This window comes from Miniopterus schreibersii (assembly GCF_964146895.1).
Source record: "Miniopterus schreibersii genome assembly, chromosome: 4".
NCBI classification, from domain to species: Eukaryota; Metazoa; Chordata; class Mammalia; order Chiroptera; family Miniopteridae; genus Miniopterus; species Miniopterus schreibersii.
This window is the reverse complement of record NC_138105.1, coordinates 84,359,295-84,379,582: the sequence shown is the minus strand read 5'-3', so window position 1 is coordinate 84,379,582 and position 20,288 is coordinate 84,359,295. Positions and strand designations below refer to the sequence as shown.

General features: G+C 43.5%; 1 protein-coding gene across 6 annotated transcripts in view; it reads right to left on the bottom strand.

Annotated features, from left to right (window-relative positions):
• Positions 1–20,288, bottom strand: part of GRIA1 (glutamate ionotropic receptor AMPA type subunit 1) — a 266,749-nt gene that overhangs the window by 39,089 nt on the left and 207,372 nt on the right. For all 6 annotated transcript variants that reach the window (XM_081137494.1, XM_081137493.1, XM_081137498.1 and 3 more), the window contains one exon: positions 2,649–2,847. In XM_081137494.1, coding sequence (XP_080993620.1) covers positions 2,649–2,847 — 199 coding nt within the window. The remainder of the gene's footprint in view (positions 1–2,648; positions 2,848–20,288) is intronic.

Sequence of the window (20,288 nt, the reverse complement as noted above, 5' to 3'; positions counted from 1 at the left end):
TAGTACTCACCGCACAATGCTTTCTTGGAGATTATATAGGGACAGAAGTAAAATGCATGACCCAGTGCCTGGCATATTGTAGGTGTTGTGTGTGTGGTGCAATTACTACTCATACTTATGCCCTTTCATATTTTACTTTACAGTAGGAATACCCAATACGTGGCTGGCTTGTTACCAGTTTCCCTTCCTGCATACATGGCAGACGTTGATATCAATCATGGAATTATTTCATACTGAGCCCAGATGTAACTTCAGAATCTCTCTCAACACAGAACCCTAGGCAACCACTACCTGTCAGTCAGCACATGAACTACAACCGATTTGCCACCAATACAGTAGGCTGGTTAGGGCACAGAGCTTGTAGAATATGAACTGCCTTGGCTCTAGGTTCCTGACTGTTACTGTGGACAAGAGATAGTAATATGTCAACAGACATTGTAACAGAGAAGGTGGACGTCTAAAGTCCCAGCTGTGCCTTTAATTAGCTAGGGGATGCTCATTTTCTTTTCGGAACTTTGGTTTCCCCAACTATAAAAGGGGAGATTTACACTAGACTTGTCCATGGGTCCATTTGGTAACCTGATGATCTTTATAAAAACATTTGTCAGTTAATGACACCGCTCCCTTAGGACAGTGTGGTTCAGGGGCAGGAATAATTGGGTTGGAAGGAGGAAACTCACATTTTGAACTCATCCTTGACATGTGCATCATGAATCGCCTGAATTCCCATTTCTTATCCACAAAGTGGACACCACAGTTCCTGTTCTGCCTTAGGTCACAGGTGAAACACAAATGAGATCATGGATGTGAAAATGCTTTGGGACTGTGACATGCTAATATATTGGGGATGCAGGTATTTGTATATGATAGATAAGTGAATTGGGTGTTTCCCCAGCTGCATCAGCAGGGTCTGCGACACAGGGCTGGCTTTATGGACAAGTATCAGGCATTGCCTTCACACTTTGGTTGCAGGCTGAAAAGGTCGGAGAAGGGTCATGAGATTACAAGTGATTTTTCTACTAACTGATTGGGGAAGCCTACGTAAGACATGTCTCTCTCTAAAATGACAGACTCTAACCAAATGACTTCTCAGTTACTGTCTTGCTCCAGTATGTTGAAAATGGGTGAGTTTAGCCTTGGAGTCCAGATCATCCTTGGTTAAGACTTTGGTCCCTTTCCTCACTTAAGTACAGGACACAGGGCTCCTGGTCGTGAAACTGAGCACATCAACCTGTTGGCTCACTCAGAGCCTGGGGTTGCTCCATGAAGTTGCAGCGAGAACCTGGTGGGTCTGCCCAGAATCCCCACCCTCTCACCTGAGGTGATGCAGAGGCTCACTCTCTATTCTCCTCCTGCCGCTTGTAAGCTAGGTGACCCTGAGTAATTACTTTTACTCTCTGAGCATAGTTATCTATAAAATGGGACAAAAAAATCCCTAACTCAGCTCTAATGACAGGATTAAGTGAGGTAATGCACGCATAGTGTGCTTAGCACAGGACTGGATTCATAGTAAGTGCTAAAAGTAAGTGGTAGCAATTGCTGGTTTATTTGATCAATATATTGTAGTTCCATGTGTTGTTTGTTCAAATCCCAGGATGGACATCTCTAAAGTCCAGGGAACTGCAGGATTTCATGCTTTGGGACATTTATTTAAGTTGTTCCTTTTGCCTAGAATGTAATTAGCCTACTCAGGTCTGACCTGGTTTCATAATGTCTAGAAATGTTACAGGTCTATTATTTGTGGCTTACTGACCCTACCCAGTTGCCGTCGCTGCCTATAATCTCATGCTCTTTAATGAGAAGGATATTTTGATGCGGTAGTGGTTCCCTTTTGTAGAGTGCCTTGGGCAAGGGACGTCCCTTCAAGATGGATCCCAAATGCCTGCACCTCCCTGAGGTCCTAATGGTCAATGTAGCCTCCACCCACTGTTCTGTGTTTCCCTTATATTTTAGATGCCTTGTCTCTTTTAATCTCGTAATGATGCTTTGAAATAGACATTATCCTCCTCATTTTACAGGCGGGAAAATGTGTCAAAGAGGCCAAGAGCCACAGACGGCAGTGAAGGATGGAGCCAGGTGCCTGACCTAGGTCTGGCTCACCCTGTCTTGTGTGGCTTAGCTCTCTGCTCCCCTGCCTTCCCTTGCTGCCTCCAGCCACATGACATCTCTGCCACCTCCACTCCGTGTCTCATTTTCTCTCTTTCCTGACAGTTTTTAATAGACCACCTTTCTCAGGATTGTTCCTCATATACCATCTTCTATTTATCAAGTTTCCAAGGAGGGGACACAAAGGGCATCAGGCGAGGATCTTGTCCCTAAGTTATTCCTAATGGATTACTAACAAGACTGTAAGGTCCTTGCGGGAGCAGGGAGGGAACTGTATGTCATATCCTCTGCAGCCCTCAGAGAACGTGGCACAGACTGGCATCTGTAGAGGGTCTGATTCAGTGCAAGGGCTTTGAAATTTCCACCAGTAAAGAAATGTAGATTTCTCAGGGATCTGTAGAACATGTTCTGAGTACCCCTGACTTACAGTCAGTTAAGCAGTTACCCTGCTGCCTGTAATCTCATGCTCTTTAATGAGGAGGATATTTTAATGACAGTAGTTCCCTTTTGTGAATGTGCCTTGGGACAAGGGGTGTCCCTACCCTGAAGAACTCCTTAGTGGATCCTGCTTCCAATGTCCCGTATGCAATTTCCGTCTGCTTCGCTAGGTCCTCAGCACTCTCGATGGGCGACACCATCCTCTCCACGGTCAAGAAGGCGGCCAGGTTGGCTGTGTATGAGGAGATGATGATCAAAGTGAAGAACCACCAGACACCACCAACGATGCGGCCGGACAGGGACCTGAATGCCGAAGGGAAGAGGCGTCAGGAGTATAGACATCAATTACAGAAGGCATTGGGTGGGCTGAGGGCCAGCCTGAGCCCTGTCAGCAGAGCTGCCAAGCCCTATTCCACCCTTCTACTCTGTCAGCAAGACGTGAGAATTCAAATGTTAGAGAGACCTCCTCTGCTTTTTGTTCCTTACCACAGAAAAGGACCTGCGGGGTTGCTCTCCTTCAGGGGTGATGAAGCCCCTCAGGTATATAGTCACACTCACTTTCACACATATATACACATCAAGACACATGCCAGCAAAGACACAGATATGTCAACACTTGTCTCCCAGATCACAAACACATATAAACCTTCTGTGAAATGCAGTGACGTATACAACAAATATTTGTGTGTACATATATGAATGCCAGGATGTTTATACACATGATGCATACATTTGACTGTCCGGAAATGTTTTCAGACTGCCTTCTCACTCTTGCCCTTCTGGCTGGCAAAGGCCATCAAAATGATGGACTAGAAGAAGCGAAAGGAGGGCATACTGGAAGTAAACGAGAACAATAGTACTCCAGCCACTTTGGGAAATGTCACTGTTGAGTGGAGGCATGTTTCTCCCTGCTGTTACAGAGAGAGAGAATTTGTGCAAAAGAAAAGAAAAGGATATTTTGTTTTGGATCAAGTAGCAACTATGACAGTTATACATGAGGTGAGAAGTTTATCCTGATCTTCCTAGAATCCTGTTCTCCTCTCTTAATGCCTAAAACAATAAGGAGAAACATGCCCTGTCAAGAGTTCCACTGTGATCTTTTGAATTTGGCTAGAAGACATCCAAGTCCAGAGCTTCCAAACAAGATTACAAAATGATTTACATGTTATATGGGGTGATTTTATGTGGTGGACAGATAGGGCATCCAGTGATATTGAATCATAAAGTGATAAAGTTATTTGCATTCCAATTTCCCGTTCTATTCCGCTCAGCTTATTAAGGAAGTGTGATCCTGGAGCAACTCTACCTTTATGCTCCTTCTAACATGTGTTCTGAGACTCAAGCTCAGAGCCTTCAATAGGTGACTGTGCTTAACTAGAACCTAATACTTAACCAGAGAAATCACCAATACAACCCATGACTTTTACAGATAAAAAAACTCAAGGGTCCCAACCAAATCACACTGACCCAGGAGCAATACCCAGGCCTGCAGGCTTGGTGGTTCCACACTGTTTTCAAAACCCTGGTTGACCCTTTCTGTTATTCCCATGTTCCTGTGAGCTCCACTTTGTTTCAGTTTCTTGGAGATTTCCTTTTCACTCTAGGCACACAGTGCTCACTCTAAGAAATCCAACAGATCCTTGTTTTGCTTGCTATATGGAAACTAATGTTACTAGGTGCTTCACATGAAGAAGGAAATAAGAGGAGACTTGTTCAGACTGATGAGACCAGGAGAGTGAAGCAAAGCTTTGCTATATGAAGAACAGCCCAGGAAGAGGGGGCATTTTACAGGAAGAAAAGACTTGAAGAGATGTGTTCACTGAAGCTTGTACAGAGATGTGATGTGAAGCTTGTACCATGTGACCTGATTTAGGAGCATTTGGCAGAAGTCCCAGAAAACAAACACTAACTAACTACGAGGAAGATATTTTTGATGGGCCGGCTAGGGCAACAATGGCTAATGTGGGTGAGAGTGAGTTCTCCCGTTTCTGAAGATGTTCAAGAGGTGGACCATCTGAACATCTTGTACTTGGTGCCTACTCTTGGTCCTTCAGGGTACCAAGTGCTGGGGACACAAATCTAAGAAAGATAGAGAAGGAGTCAGGTATCATGTGGAGCCAGAGACCAACTTTGAAACCATTGGTAGAATAGCATACATGGCTTCCATTGGGCAGTCAAAATCACTGCCCTGACATCCCAAGGCTAGTACACAGCTGGATACAAAAATCATACTAGTTTTTGACTATCCACTGTAGTGCTCTTTTCACCATAGGATGTGGCAAATATAAGTGTTGAGGCCTGTGTGAAGCTGCTGCTTCTTGCCCAATCCTGGATGACATAATTGCATCTGAACTGGACTTCTTGCCTCTATTCAGCTCCCTCTCCTCCCATTCCTCTGCCTGATCAGCTTTCCAGAAGGCCACCTGAGTGATCTTTTCAAAAACATTAATTTTATCTGTTGCTTCTCTGCTTAAAACCCATCAAAGCCCTGCACTTACACATGGACTAAAATTCAAACTCCTTGGTGACTCTTAAGGCCCTGTGTGGTCCGGCCCCTGGCTTGCTCTCCAGTGCCATCCCATAATACGCTCTCTGTACTCTGGTCACACAGGACTTTGTTTGGTCCTTTATACTCAAAAGGCTCTCACCCTGACCACATGCTGCTCTTCTTCTGATCAATGCACCAACCCTATTCATCCGTCAGACCTCGCCCTGGTCATCACTTCTCAGCATTCAAATGTTAAGACTCTCAGAGCCCCATGTAGCTCACATTGCAGTTGAAATCTGACATCTGTTTCTGTGATTGCTTGACTGTCTGTTGTTCCCCCAGACCGTGAGCTTCATGAGAGTAAAAGAATGTTTTAGTTCTTTTGTGCAGTGCTGTGTCTCCAGCTCGGAGCACCTAGTAGGTCTCAACAGATGAGTGCAGAAATGCTGCTGCCTCTCTCAGACCCTGGCAGCTCTATTCACACTGCATTCTAAAGACCAGGAATACTTCTCAGGGCTGGGGGAATCCAAACCTGCTTATGGTCCAGATGTCTGGAGTCGCCCTCCTCTTCCAACATTACTAAACTGACAGACCCAGCTGAGGGATCCCAAGTTGGGGATCATTTAGTCAAGTTCAAAGGCCTCCCAAGAAAGTTCCAAGCCTATGGCTCCTTCTTCCCTGTTCTACTGTAATTAATATTCATCTGCTGGGTGGTGAGAACACTTACCCTATATGGTACTCCCCACATCCCACCTACTTAATGAAGAGACCAAAGAAACAGTCTCTTGCTTAATAGCCAGCAAATGTCATCATGGAATAACTGGAGGGCTGGGGGAAGAAGCTCTTCCAAATGGGACATGATCTCAGTGCTTCATCTGCATCTGATCCACAAGATGGGAACTTGAGTGTGAGGCGATCGCCTGCCCTCAGTTTGGAACTGGTGCTGGCAAAGCTGGGCCTCCATCCAAGAACTCTATTTCCCCAGCCCCATACCAGAAGCAGGGAGCTGGAATTATTAGAGGCTAATGCTGGGAATGAGGACCTTTGCTTTTTCACTAACCAGCCCCATAACCTTGGCCAATTGCCTGCCCAGCTGGGCCTCAGTCTTCTTTCCTCTGTACAATGGGTGAGACTAACCCTACTTCCTAGGGAGACATCTACACCTTCAGAATGAGAAGGACTCTTAGTCCATTCTTTCCTTTAACTGACACAAGCTGTTGAAATTAAAATGGTACAGGGGAATGCACTGTGAAAAGTGCTGTGGAAATGCAAGACGTTATTTTTATATGATTATTCTCCCAGGGAGCCACAGGGCAAAGCAGTACTGTTCTTAGTAGGGAAAGGACAGCTGTGACCTGAATGCCTTGGAGGTCTGCCCAGTCACCTGAATTAGTCTCCTAGCTTGGCATAGCTGTTGCCCAAACTCCCTGGGTAATGGAGGAATCCCTTATGTTTCTCCAGAATTGGCCACAACTTAGATGGCTGTTGGACTAGTTATTTGAATTTCATATACAGCCCTGTGGATGGGAAAGGGATGAATATCAGCATTTGCAGATGAAAGAATAGCAGTGAAGAGACATAAATGGACTTTCCCAGGGCCACACAGTAAGGCGGTGGCAGAGCCTGGAGTAGGAACCAGGACTACATGTTTCCTGTCCAGCACTCTATCCACTACAGAACATTTCCTTCCTCAGCAAATTCTGATTCATTTATAGGTGGGCATGGACTTCCTCAACTCATGACATCTCTGTGATGTTGGATCAAGGTCAACACTCACTTCTTGTAAAGCTCAGTGGAACCCTTGGGATCCATAGAAAGCAGTCTCACCACCATCTCCACAAAATTGGAAACCTGTTTGCATTTGTTTTCTTTCACTGCCTGACAAATCACTACGAACTTAGTGGTTTCTAACAACACTCATTTATTATCTCATGGTGCTATTGGTCAGGGGTCTGGGCTAGGGTGTCTCGATTCTCTGCTCAGGGTCTCACCAGGCTGGAATCCAGGTGATGGCTTGGAGTCCTTTTTCAGGTTCGCTGGCTGTTTGCAGAATTCACCTCCTTGGCTTGTTGGACTGAGGTCATAGTTTCCTTGCTGGCTGTCAGCCAGCAGCTGCTTCAGCCTCTAGGGGTTGCCTACACTCCTCATTACATGTTCCCTTCATCTGCAAGCCAGCAAGCGTGGCAAATCCCTCTCATTCTTTTAATCTCTCTGACTTCCAGTAGCTGGAGAAAACTCTCTACTTTTAAAGGGCTCATCTCCTTGGGTCAGGCCCACTTGAGTGATCTCTGTTCATCTTAAGGTCAACTGACTTGGGACTTTGTCTGTGAAGTCTTCACAGCAGTACCTAGCTCAGTATTTGAATAACCAAGAGATGGAATCTTTAGAATTCTGTGTACCATACTATTTATTTACTCATTTTACAAGCATTTCTTGTATTGCAGGCACTGCTGGGCATTTGGTAGATAAAAGTGAAACACAACAGTCTCTCCCTTCCATAGAGAAGATGGGAAGTGCAGCCTTGTGATTAAAACATGGGCTTTGGGGTTAGATACCCGGAGTCTTTGTAAAGGGCTTAGCACAGTGTTTGGTGCATAATAAGCACTCAGTACAGCGATCATCACTATCTTATACAAATATCATTAATGGTAATTATAGTACTATCTTAATTATGTGACAAGTAAGAAAGCAGCACTAATGGAATACAGGGGATTTGCTAATTACCCTGCTGGCAGAGATTAAGAAAAGTTACCAGAGGAGGAGAAAATTGTGCTAGGTTTTGAAGTATGAGTAGGAGATTGCCAAGCAGGATAGGTGCAGGGGTGGGAGAAGGCACAGTAGGTAGAGTAAAAAGGAGGAGGTGAGTAGGATATCTATCATCTTCTCTATAAACTTCCCAACCTTTGCCAGCAGAGCACCAAGCAACCCCCTCTGCTTTCCTATTACCCCATGGTCATTCTATTAGACTTTTAACCATGCTACTGTAATGGTTTAATATGTTACTATGGTTGTTACTTATGGTACTTATTAACAACAGTGATGATGATGGGTTGAATCTAAAGCAAAGCCCACAGAAATTGGGAGGGCAGGCTGAAGAGATGATGATATCCAAGTGGTAGGATTTGGTGATACATGGGAGCAGGGCCTGTGGGAGAAGACAGTGCTCCAGTGTCAGTTCATGTGTGCCTTCTGGATGAATTAATTCCTCCATGGCCTTGGGAATTAGATACTGGCTACAAGCTGTCTCTTCTTGCAACTGATGTTTTTGCCTTTTGTTAACAAGAGGATATTCGTTAACTAAATGTATTTTGATAATAATTTTGATAACTAAATATATCATTAAATGCCTACTTGATGCAAATGGAAGATAGTAAGGATTTGATTAGACCTTCCTCTGGGTTCTGACAGTTAGGCATTTCCTGTCCTGGGCATAGATTCGGAATCACTCCAGGTCTTTAAATGTGTATTTCTAATCTCGTGGTTTGAATTTGTTGCTCTGGACCAGAGGTTGGCAAACTTGCAAAGGGCCAGGTAATAAATCTTTCAGGCTTTGTGGGCCTTATAGTCTCTGCCATATTACTCATCTCTGTCGTAGAGTGAAACCAGCTATAGACACTACATGAACACATGCACACAGCTGTATTTCAATAAAACTTTAATTACAAAAACAGACAGCAAACTGGATTTGGCCTGTGGGCCATCGTTTTGTGACTCTGGCCCTCAATCCTACTGTGAATGGCAGAGACCTTTGATTTAAGCTAACATGCAACAGTAGTTAAATTTTTAAATTATTTATCTAGTGATTAGTACCTCTACAGAAACACCGAGATAAAATATTTCAGTGATTCATCTGAAAGTTACTTTTGGGCTATCCTTAGGGAGAAAGTAGAGGGCATTGGTCAAAAAAATGGGCTTATGGGTCAGATAAAACAAGATGGAGTCCTGCCTTGTTACTTATTGATTGTATGACTTTGGGCAAGTCACTAAGTCTCTTTTTGCTTATTTCTTTACAAAATGGAGTAGTAGTACTCATTTTAAAGGTATTCTTAAGAATTAAAAAAAGAAAATACATATGAAGAGAGTAGCATGTGCTGGCACAGAGTGAGCATTTCAGGATGGAGCCATGCAGACAGTGCGAGGAGCAATTATGCGGCTACAGGTCGGGGCACAGGTACTATGGCCAGGGGCCTTCAGGAAAGCAGATACTTAGGCCTGGTATAGGGAGTGGGAAGTTATAAAACAGCAATCAAATTTTGAATCCATCACCCTCCTCTCTAGGACATCTCTGACAAGGAGGTGGGTATGGACATTCTTTATTTCAAAAGCAGGTCCTATGATCCTCAAGAGGAAGGGACAGGAGGGAGACCTCCTATGTGCTTCCATTCAGCTGAGCTCAAGAGGTCACTGAGCTCAGCTTACTCCTTTTGTCATCTGCTTCAAATGACTGTTTTAAAAATGTAGTGGAAACAGAGGCATGAAGGCAGACGCTCAGATAGCCTGCCTCTAAATTACTGGGAGGAGAAAAGTCCATCTTGATTAATTACCGAGCTGAGCTATGTTAAGAGAGAGATTCACTTGGTATCGAGCATTGAGGTTCCTAGACCAGGGAAAATAGCTCTGACCAGATGCAACAGTTCCGCTGATGAGGCCACTTCATCCAAGATGCTGCATCTGGGGGGCAAATCATCTCATTTGTCACCAGCTGCAAGTCACTCAGCACTTCTCTGGCAGAACTAGAGTGATTTATTTTAATTGCCCAGCTGCCGGTCACTGTGTTCCAGCCCTGCAGCAGGGGATGGGCCCTGGATGCTCGTGGTGAGTCGAAGGGGTGGGGAGCTCAGGGCTGTACAACAAGGTCTAAGGAAATCCCAGTAATTTGTGTGCTAGTGTACTGTTCTAGCATTGCAGAGCTATGCTTTGAAGGATGGCCTTTTCCTATCCCCCCCCCATTTAAGTAGGTTGTGGGAGTGTAGGTTATGACACAGTTTGGAAAAAAAAAAAATGGATGTAGATAAATTCATTCATTTTTAAAAAATTTACTGATTCTTTGGTTCACTCTCTAAGCCTTGGTTTCCACACCTGAAAATGGAGATAATAAATCCCACCTCATGAAATGTGGAAATTCAGTGAGTAAGTCATGTCTTGCTTGGAGCAGACAGTAAAGCTCAAGATGTCACCTGTGACGATGACGATTATGTCTTTTAGAAATACTCTTCTTAACTTCTAAATTCTGTATTTCCTGCTCTACCTGTGTTCCAGCCTCATTAGCCTTCTTGCACTTCCTAGAACACACCAAATTCTTTCCCACATCAGGACATTTGTTGTTCCCTCTGCCTGGAGCTCACCTCTCTGAAATTGTCCCAAGCTTGCCTCCATCTACCCTTCAGGTCTATGTTCAAATGCCACTCTCCTTAATTTCTTTGCAGGTTCATCCTTCTTAGTCTCCTTTGCTGGTTCTTCCTTTTTGCTTAGGCTCAAGCTCTTGTGCCCAGAGCTCAGGACTCAGCCTTCTGCCTGTCCCTGTCTACAATCTTGCTGGAGATGATCAGCTCCAGTCCCACTACCTTTTTTTTTTAAAAAAATATATCTATTGATTTCTGAGAGAGAAAAGGAGAGGGAGAGGGAGAGGGAAAGAGAAACATCAATGATGAGAGAGTTGTCATTGATCGGCTACCTCCTGCATGCCTCCTACTGGGGATCGAGCCCACAACCCAGGCATGTGCCCTGACCGGGAATGAAACTGTGATCTCCTGGATCCTAGGTTGATCCTCAACCACTGAGCCATGCCCAGCGGGCCCCCACTACCTTTATACACACATGCTGATAACTCCCAAATTCAGCTCTCCAGTCCCTCTCCTGAACTATAAACACATGTATCTCACTGCCTACTTGACACCCACCTCAAACCTGAAATATCCAAAACAAAATTCTTAATGAGCTCCCACCAAAGAGCCCAAATAAATACACATAACTTACTTGTCTCCATCTTCTTCATCTCAGGAAATGGCACCATTGTCCACCCTGCTATTCAAACCAAACACCAGGGAGACATTTCTGACTCGTCTCTTTCCCTTACTCTCACAGCCAGTCCATCAAATCCAATCATCTCTATCCCAAATAACATTCTAGATACTAGATTTTAGTGTCACATTTCCTTGCTGCTGCTTTTGTCCTTGTACAACCCATGTCCACACAATAGCCAGGAGGATCTTTTAAAACCGTAAATAGGATCATGTTGTTTTCCAGCCCACTTAAAATCTGTCACACTTAGAAAATAAATCCAAATGCCCTGCCAAGGTCAACCTGACCTGGCCCACCTCTAATCTCATCTTGTCCTGTATTTCCTGCTCTGCCTATGTTCCAGCTTCATTAGCCTTCTTGCACTTCCTAGAACACACCAAATTCTTACCCACCTCAGGACATTTGTTGTTCCCTCTGCCTGGAGCTCACCTCCCGGAAATTATCCCAAGCTTGCCTCCATCTACCCTTCAGGTCTATGTTCAAATGTCACCTCCTCACATACACCACTTATATAGGCACAAGACCGATAGTCAACAAGTACTGTAAGGGAAAGTTGAAAAGAACTTTGAAGAGACAGTTCAAGAGGGCGTGAAACAGTTAAGCGGTAAACGACTAGGGTCTGCGCAGTCTGCCTGGAGGATTCATTCTGCCAGCGGGTCTGTAAGGTTTCTGCCACCTAGATTTGCTCATCTTACCTTGTTTCCTTTTGTTCCTAGCACTTATCAAAGTCTAAAGTGTTTTTTATATAATTGTGTATTTATTGATTGATTAGCTTACTCATTTATTATCTGTCTCCCTCCACTAAAATGTAAATTCAGTGAGGGCAGGGATCTTATCTGTGTCATTCACTGCTATGTCCCTGGCACCTTGCATAGTGCACAGCACATAGTAGGTGCTCAATGAACATATACTAAATAAATGAATGATTATACAGTGTTATTGAGGACTGACTTTATATATACCATGCCTGTTGGGAAATGCATAAGAAGTTTCTTTTCAAGGAAATCAATTGAATAGAATGAATGTGATCCACACAGAAGTGGCGATGATACCTGGGCTGGGGTGACCAGCATGGGGAATGACTGATTAAGTGCCAAGGACGTGCTGAAGTGGGAAAAGTCATGTCCAAATGGGAAAAATCTGGGAAGGCAGCATGGGAGAGGAGACATTTAACTGGAATGTGCAGAGCAGGCAGGCTTGGAGCATTCTGAGAGAGAGAGAGAAAGGCATTTCCTGGAGCAGGAACAGCCTGTGCAATGGTGTGGAAGTGGCATAAGAATGTAACCAAACAAAAACTTCACTTTGCACTAAACCTGTTAACCACCCAGCAGCCACTGTATCTGAGAGCCTACTTAGAGCTGGACTCGAGGAAGATATTGGACATCCATTTTTCATCACTCTGTAGGCCAAGTACGCATAGTCCTTTTGATAAACAAGGAGATCGAGGTTCAGAGAGATGAAATAATTAAGTCACAAAGCAAGGGATGCAGCTTGAATATGAACCCAGGTCCATCACATTCCAGTGGTGTGATTTCACTGAGCTGAAAGTGGGTCCAGCTTAGACCAGAGTACACCCTTCATCTCAAGCTTTACCTTCTCAGATCCCAAGCACCACTTACCCACAGTTCCTAGACACAGAGGAATACTTGGCACCTTACTGGTGTTAAAAATGGGACTTCCTCCACATATATTTTTGGGTTTAAGTTCTTAGAAGAAGCCACTCTCTTTTTATAGCTAGCTGCCTACTGGCCAGCCCACAATGCCAAAACATATGGTTTCCTTGTATCCAGAGCCCTTCTTAGAGCTCCTATGATTTGCTGATCCACCAGCTGGTTTCAGAAGTGAGATGGGCTCCAAGGGCCTGGGTCCCTGCCTCCGTGGGCCAGGTAAGGGCCTGGCTTGTCGTCTGTGGTCCAACATAACTGGTATTTGAAGCCCTTAGAGCTTCATATTTAAATGTGGGATGTTGTGGGCTTTTAAAAAAGAGACCCCAACCCATCAGCAAATGGGAGATAAGATAACCATATGTGCTTTAATTAACGTTTGGTTAGCTCCAGCACAAGGCATGTATTAAAAGGAGCTATTTTACTTAAAATAGCCAACTAAAAACCCTCCATTTGTCAGGTGCTTTTTCTTTCTACCCAGTTCCCTATATATTCAGCCCTCCCTTCCACATATCTCCAACTAAGCTACCAGGGCAGCCCCAGAGGCAGGGAACTATTTTTCTTTGCCTCACTCAATTCCCCCCCCCCCCCCATTATTTCATCAAAGGGACACTCAGCTCTTTCCAAGACTGCTGTCTCTCCCATTTATTAACTGTGGTTTGGGACAAGGTATTTCATATCTCGGGGCCTCAGTTTCACCTCTCTGTGAATGGGGGTAATAACAGGAACAACCTGAAATCACTGTTGTGAGGATAAGCTGTACTGTGCTTAGCAGAGTGCCTGGACTAGGGAAGATACCTGCTCGGGGCAGCTACTGCCACTCAGAAGTGACAGACGACATGGAAGGAAGTTTTCAGTATGCTAAGTGAGAAAAAGCATATTATAAAATAGGCTATACTACATGACCTCGTCTGAAAATACAGTTTTGGCAGAAATAAATGTCTGGAAGTGTAAACTAAGATGTTATAGGAGTTATCTAGCTGGCTGGACTATGGGCTTTCTTTCTATTCCATCTTCTATTTTTTAATTTTCTAAATGAATATCTATTATATTTATGATATGTAGAAAACCTAGAACATAATGGTTAAAATTATGAACTGGAGTTACCCAATCTGGGTTCAAATCCCAGCTCCTTCTTTTACTTGCTGTGTGACCTTGGGAAAGTGGCTTAGGCTCTCTGATTTTCAGCTCACTCATGTAGAAAATGGAGATAATAGCAAGATCGCCTCATGCCAGCCATTAAGTATTGTTCTTTCCTCACTAACTTGGTGGGTGGCAGGGAAGGAAGGGACTGCTGTAGTCAGGGAAAGTCTCTCTGAGGTGGTGATAGTTTAGCTGAGAGCTGAAGGTTGAGAATGATCTAGATGTGTGAAGAATCTGGGGGAGCAACATTCCAGACAGAAGATACAGGAAGAGCAGAGGTTCCAGGGTAGGAAGAGGTTTCATGTGTTCAATGTCATTGACAACATAGGGTGAGTCTAGAGACTGAGGCAGAGACTAGATCAAGCAGAGTGTCTGAAACCAGGGCATGGATCCTGGACTTAATGGTCAAAAGTCCAGCTCCAGTGCTACCTCCTCCAAGAAGCTTGCCTGGCTGCTACTTCCTACCTTACTTCTTGTTTCTCTGAACTCATCTTTGTTTCCCATCAGTACTACTCCTTATTCTACTTTTTTTGTTGTTTTTTCAATGTTACCTCTGCAGTAAATTATTGTATCATTATGGAATTTTAGATTTCTTCATAATTCCCTAGAACCTAATGCAGTCTCAATATTTGTTGTAAGCAATTTTATTTATTTTTAAAAAATATATCTTTATTGATTTCAGTGAGAGGAAAGGAGAAGGAGAGAGAGAGACAGAAACATCAATGATGAGAGAGTCATTGATCAAGCCCACAACCGGGCATGTGCCCTGACTGGGAATCGAACCCTGATCGCCTGGATCCCAGGTTGACGCTCAACCTCTGAGCCATGCCTGGCCAGGCAGCAATTTTAATGCTTTTTTTTTTTTGAGCTATCTATTCAGGAAAATATTTCTTAAGCTAATTAATAGCAAAAACATAATTGTGTGAGGAACCATTTATCCTATGAGTTAATAAAATGATTTCAAAAACTTTAAAAGCATCCATTTTGAGACAGTGTTATCAGATAATTCTTACTTAGTCATGTTTCCTCAGAATCTTTGCTCTGCAAAGTGGTTGCCCTAGAGCAAATTATTGCATAAAGTTAAAATAATAAAACTATCTTTAAAAATTTTGTAAAAGGCTGATCTCACAAATTTAGGCAGAACTGTAAGATAACTTGTGGGTGTTGTTTTAAACCAGTAAGTTTGTGGTAACTTGTTAACTTGTTAACACAGCAATAGGAAACTAAAGTATGAGTGGGAATCACTATGCAATGTTCCTTTAAACCATCTCTTGTGTCTGCCATTTGAGAATGGCTGCAGTAAATGCCTCACCCGTTGTTCCGTCCTGGCTGGGTCCTCCACTTTTCCCCATTTATGTTCTCTCAATGAAGTCAGGCTAGGCTCTTGGCTGCTCTGCCAAGAACTAGGCGGTGATTTCGGACAAGTTACTTAACCACACTAAGCCTTCGTTTTCTTTCCTACAAAATGGGATGTGGGATGCAGAAAATTGTCCCCTCAAAGACATCCATGCCTTAGTCCCTAGAACCTGTAAATATGTTACATTACATGGTAAGAGAGACTTTTCAGATAGAATTAAGGACAGGGACCGAGCCAGAGTGTTATCCATCCAGGTGGACTCAATATAATCACACTGACTCTTAAAAGTGGAAGAGAGAGTCAAAGTGTGAGGGGCATTTGGCCCTCCATTTCTAGCTTAGAAGCTAGAGGAAGAGGGCCGTGAGCCAAGGAATGAGAAAGCTGGGAAGAGCCCTTAGCTGAAAGCCAGGAAGGAAACAAGGACCTGAGCCCTGTAACCACAGGAATTCAAACATGCCATCAATCTGAATGAGAGAGAAAATGGATTCTACCCTGGAGCCCCCAGAAAGGAATATGTATGTCACCACCTTTTGGCCCAGTTAGAGTCATACTGAATTTTCGACCCACAGAACTCTAAGGTAATACAATCATGTTGTTTTGAGCTGCTAAGTTTTGTTATGGCAGCAACAGAAAACTTATACAGAGATGTTGTGAAGAGTAAATACATGCAAATCATATAGGACGGAGACTGGCCCAGTGAGTGCCCAATCCAGGGTATTTATTCTCACTACTGTTTTTATTTGTCATTCACTGCTCTGGCCACACTCACCTTCCCTGACTACTTCTAGTGCTTTCATTAGTGCACGCCTCTTCTCTTGTTGCTTCTCTACGTATGTCCTTAGATATTCAAAGTTCATTTCAGATGCTGTCATCTCCAAGAAGATTTCCCCGATCCATTCAGCCAAGTGCAATCTCTTCCACTGCAGCACTTTTTTTTGGGGGGGTCCCTTTGCTAGCTATTATGTTTATTCAAACCTAAGGTTGTATGATTGGTTTCTTTTTCTTTATTAAATTCTATATGCTATGATAACAAAACATCCCCAAATCTTTGCTTAAGACAATCAGGTATATTTCTTTCTTTCTTATTTAAAATTTTGTTTTGTTGTGGCAAGAACTGTTAACGTGAGACCTACCCTCTTAACAAATTAAGTATACAGTACGGTACTGTTAATTATAGGCACCATGTTTTACAGCTGATCTCTAGAACTTATCTGAATCTTAATGCCCATTGATTAGCATATCTTCAAAGTTCATTCATGTGGTTGCATATTACAGAATTTCCTTCTTTCTAAAGGCTGAATAATATTCTATTATATGTATATGCCACACTTTCTGTATCCACTCATCTGTTGGCGGCTATCTAGATTGTTCCATATCTTGGCTATTGTGAATAGTGCTGCAATGAGCATGGGAGTGCTAATATCTCTTTGAAGTCCTGATTTTAATTCTTTGGGATAAATATCCAAGAGGAGGGTAGCTAGATTACATGGTAGTTTTATTTTTAATTTTTTGAGGATCCTACTATTTTCTACAGTAGCTGTGCCATTTTGCATTCCCACAAGCAGTGTGCAAGGGTTCCAGTTTCTCCACAGCCTTGCCAACACTTGTCTTAGTTTCAGGTATATTTCTTGCTTATGCCACATGTACAGGTGGGTTGGGGGCTATTTTCTCTTCATTCTGCCTTTGTGGCCAAGACTGACAAAGCAGCTGTCATCTGGAACATCCCCAGTTGCATACTGGCTCTTAAAGCTTTTTCCCAGTAGTGACATGTGTCACTACTGTTTATATTTCATCAAACAGATGAAATAAAATGACAGCACCTAACATCAGTATGGAGAGGGCCAAGCAATCTTACCCTGGGCTCAAGAGAAAGAGAACTGGGTATATTTGGTGGACAGAATTCATGGCAACCACAGTTCTCGCCCACAACAGTGCCCTGGGAAGAAATTTTTACCACAGTTCCCATTTTGCAGATGGAGAGCTTGGGGTTCAGAAAGAATGGTGATTGGTCACGTATTTTGTAAGTGACATGGTTGGAACTGGGACCCGACTGTCCTTCCATCCTTCCTTCATCCCTGTGGCAACTCTATCAAATGCTGTTAGGAGCCTTACACTGGGCTGAGGGTGCAGCAGAAAACAAGCTTTCCCCAGCCCCCACCCTCATTCATATGTGTCATCTACTACTGTGTCCTGTTCTTTCACGCCTCCACATCTACCTCTGTCCTCTCTCTCAGCCTCATGGGCTACCTGTTTCTAGAGTTGTCCTCCCCCACTCTGCACAACTAGATCACAGACAACTGGAGGGCAAGAGTAGGATTTCAACTTTGGTTTCCTTACAACCCTGAATGTATTAGGCATGCAACAAATGTTCTTTGGATTAAACACAAAACTGAAAATGAAATTCACTTTAGATGCCAAACATTTGTTCTCTGCTTATATCCCCCTGTGTGTTCCCAAAACAAGTATATTAATAGGGATTTGCATGTGCTGTGCCAGTTTATTACAGAGAACATTACCTATCAGCATATAGTTGAAAAATATATTAATAAGATCGTCAGCAATATGCGTCATAAATCACTCTGAAAATTGCCAAAGTAATTTCTTAATCTCCCTTTTTTTCTTACAAGAGATTCCACTTCTTTGAGTGGCTTATACTAAATTGACAGTTCTAATCATCAGTCGTGAAAACTCAAGCTTATAAAGCTAAGGCAGATTAGAAATAAATTTTTCAGAGACATAGTCAAGCTGCTTCCCATAAAGGATGTCATGTGTTTCACTGGTTGGGTTTAGGGGAGAAAGGGAAGCCTGTGAAGGAAGATGGAGCTGGGAAAAGATTAGGAGGGGAGTGCATGTGTCGTGCGCACCTGTGTGGCCTCCAGGGGCTTAGCATATCACTCGTAACTTCCTGCACTGTGCCCTTGACCCAGTGGGAATGTCAGGGAAGGGCCTGCTTTATTTTACGTCTCGCAGCTCTGGGTCCTGACATAACTTGAAGCTGGACCCTGGCCCAGCCTGGGAATGCAGTTTGTCCTCAGTCTGCAGGGATTTAAGGAGTCAACCTTGAGTCAGCTTTGATGCTGTCACCCATTGACATTTATTCAACAGAGATTTACCAAGTACCTTCTGTGTAATGGGCCTGTGCTGACGATGCTTCTAGGCTTTCCAGAGGACGGACCTACCAAGCTGAGTCCTGAAGAAAGAGCTCAGCAGGGGAGGTATTATGGGAAGAGAAAATAAAAAGAATCAAAGATGTGGGAATGGAAGAGATCAATGGTCTCCCAGCGGAGAAGCAGCAGAGGAATGCAGGAGGGGCCTTTGTGGGAAGGGTGCAGAGTGGTGGGCAGTGAGGCTAGGGAAGAGGCCATGCAGGGTCCTGGGTTACTGGAAGGAGTCTGTGTAGAAGAGCAATGAGAGATGAAAGCAGGGGGTGACATGAACCAACACACATATTTTGTGAAAACACTCTATAAAACAGAGAATGGGTTGGAGTGATGTGACAACAAGAATGGAGGCATGGAAACAATAAAGCAATGCTGCAGGAGCCCAGGTCAGAGATGATAAGTACCTGGACCATGTACATGGTAGCAGCAAGGGTGGACAAAAGCAAGCAGACTTAAGTAGATTTAGGAGGTAGAATCTCCATTTGAAGATTGACTGGCTATAGAGAGTGAAAAAGAGGGCTCCATTTTTTTGAGTGACCATTTCATGTCAGACATTCTAAGATGTTTATCTTTGTTTCTCACTGCATGCTAAGAGGGAGGTAGCATGTAAAACAGAGGTTTTACGTATGGGGAAGCTGAAGCTTGGTAAGATTAGGTGTCTAACCCACAGCTAGTCTGAATCCAGAGTTTACCTTTAAGCCCTAGACCATCCTGTCTCTCTTCCCTTATCTTCCAGGCTTTTGATTGGGCATCTGAGAAGAGAATGGTCACATTTTTCTGAGATGGGGAGCACTAGGAAAAGCAAATATTCTAGTAGAATCTTCCCCACATTTTCTGGTGGAAAAACAGCTACTGCACAGCCCTGGACAATGACATCTACAGCCTTGCAGGAATGTCCACTGTTTCCTCCTGCATCCTGTCTGGATGGGCACTCAGTCTGAGTCTCTTTTCTTGGTAAGCTAGATCTGCCCTGTTCCTGTTGCTCAGTCTGTTCAGTTCTGTGGTAGGAATGGGAGCCCCTGTGTACATCCCTCTTTAGCTTTTTAGCAGTTACCATTTAAATTAGGAATGGAATTTTCTCTGGAAATGAGAAATGGGGTAGGCCCCAGTAGGGGAGAAAAATGCCTGATATAAAGGAGGAGGAGAGATACCTGGTATATTAGAGCAGTCGACTGGGGAGCAGCTGTGTTAACCATGGACAAGGTACCTACTTCATTTCAAGTCTGTTTCCCCATCTGTATGTAAAACACAAGAGAGGGAATAATGCTTGCCTGTCTCATAATTGTTGCAAAGATCAAATGCAATAAACGATGACTGTACTTTGAAAATCAATACACTGCTTGCAAATGAGAGGACTTAAAATTCTGATATCACGAGGTAGAATCAGACACACAAGTGCTGGAACGTACCTTGGGGATCCTCAAGGTCATCCTGATTAGTTTACAGGTGAGGAAAATGAGGCTGAGGCTCAGAAAGATTAAATGACTTTTCCCAAAGTCACTCTCAAAATTGATATTGGAGCTAGGTTTAGAAGGCAAATCCCCCTTCCTAAGCTGAGGGTTTTATCTACTGTATTGCTTTGGAAGGATAACATAGTAATTGACCCCTGTGGGTTCTGGAGTCAGATCAACTGGAGTTTGACCTCCCAGCTTTGCCACTTGTTAATTGTGTGGTCTTAACCAATTTATGTAATCTTTTTGAACCTCATTTTTTTTCATTTATAAAAATGAAATAGTACTATTGCTAACTCAAAGGTTTGTTTTGAAGATTAAATGTGATAATGCTTGAAGAACTGGATAAACAGTGGTAGTGCTTATTATGATTAAGATTCTATGTTGCGTGTTTGCCATATGCCACCATCCTATCCTCCCAAGTGAAGACTGACCTACTCTAAACTTCAGAGGTTTCCA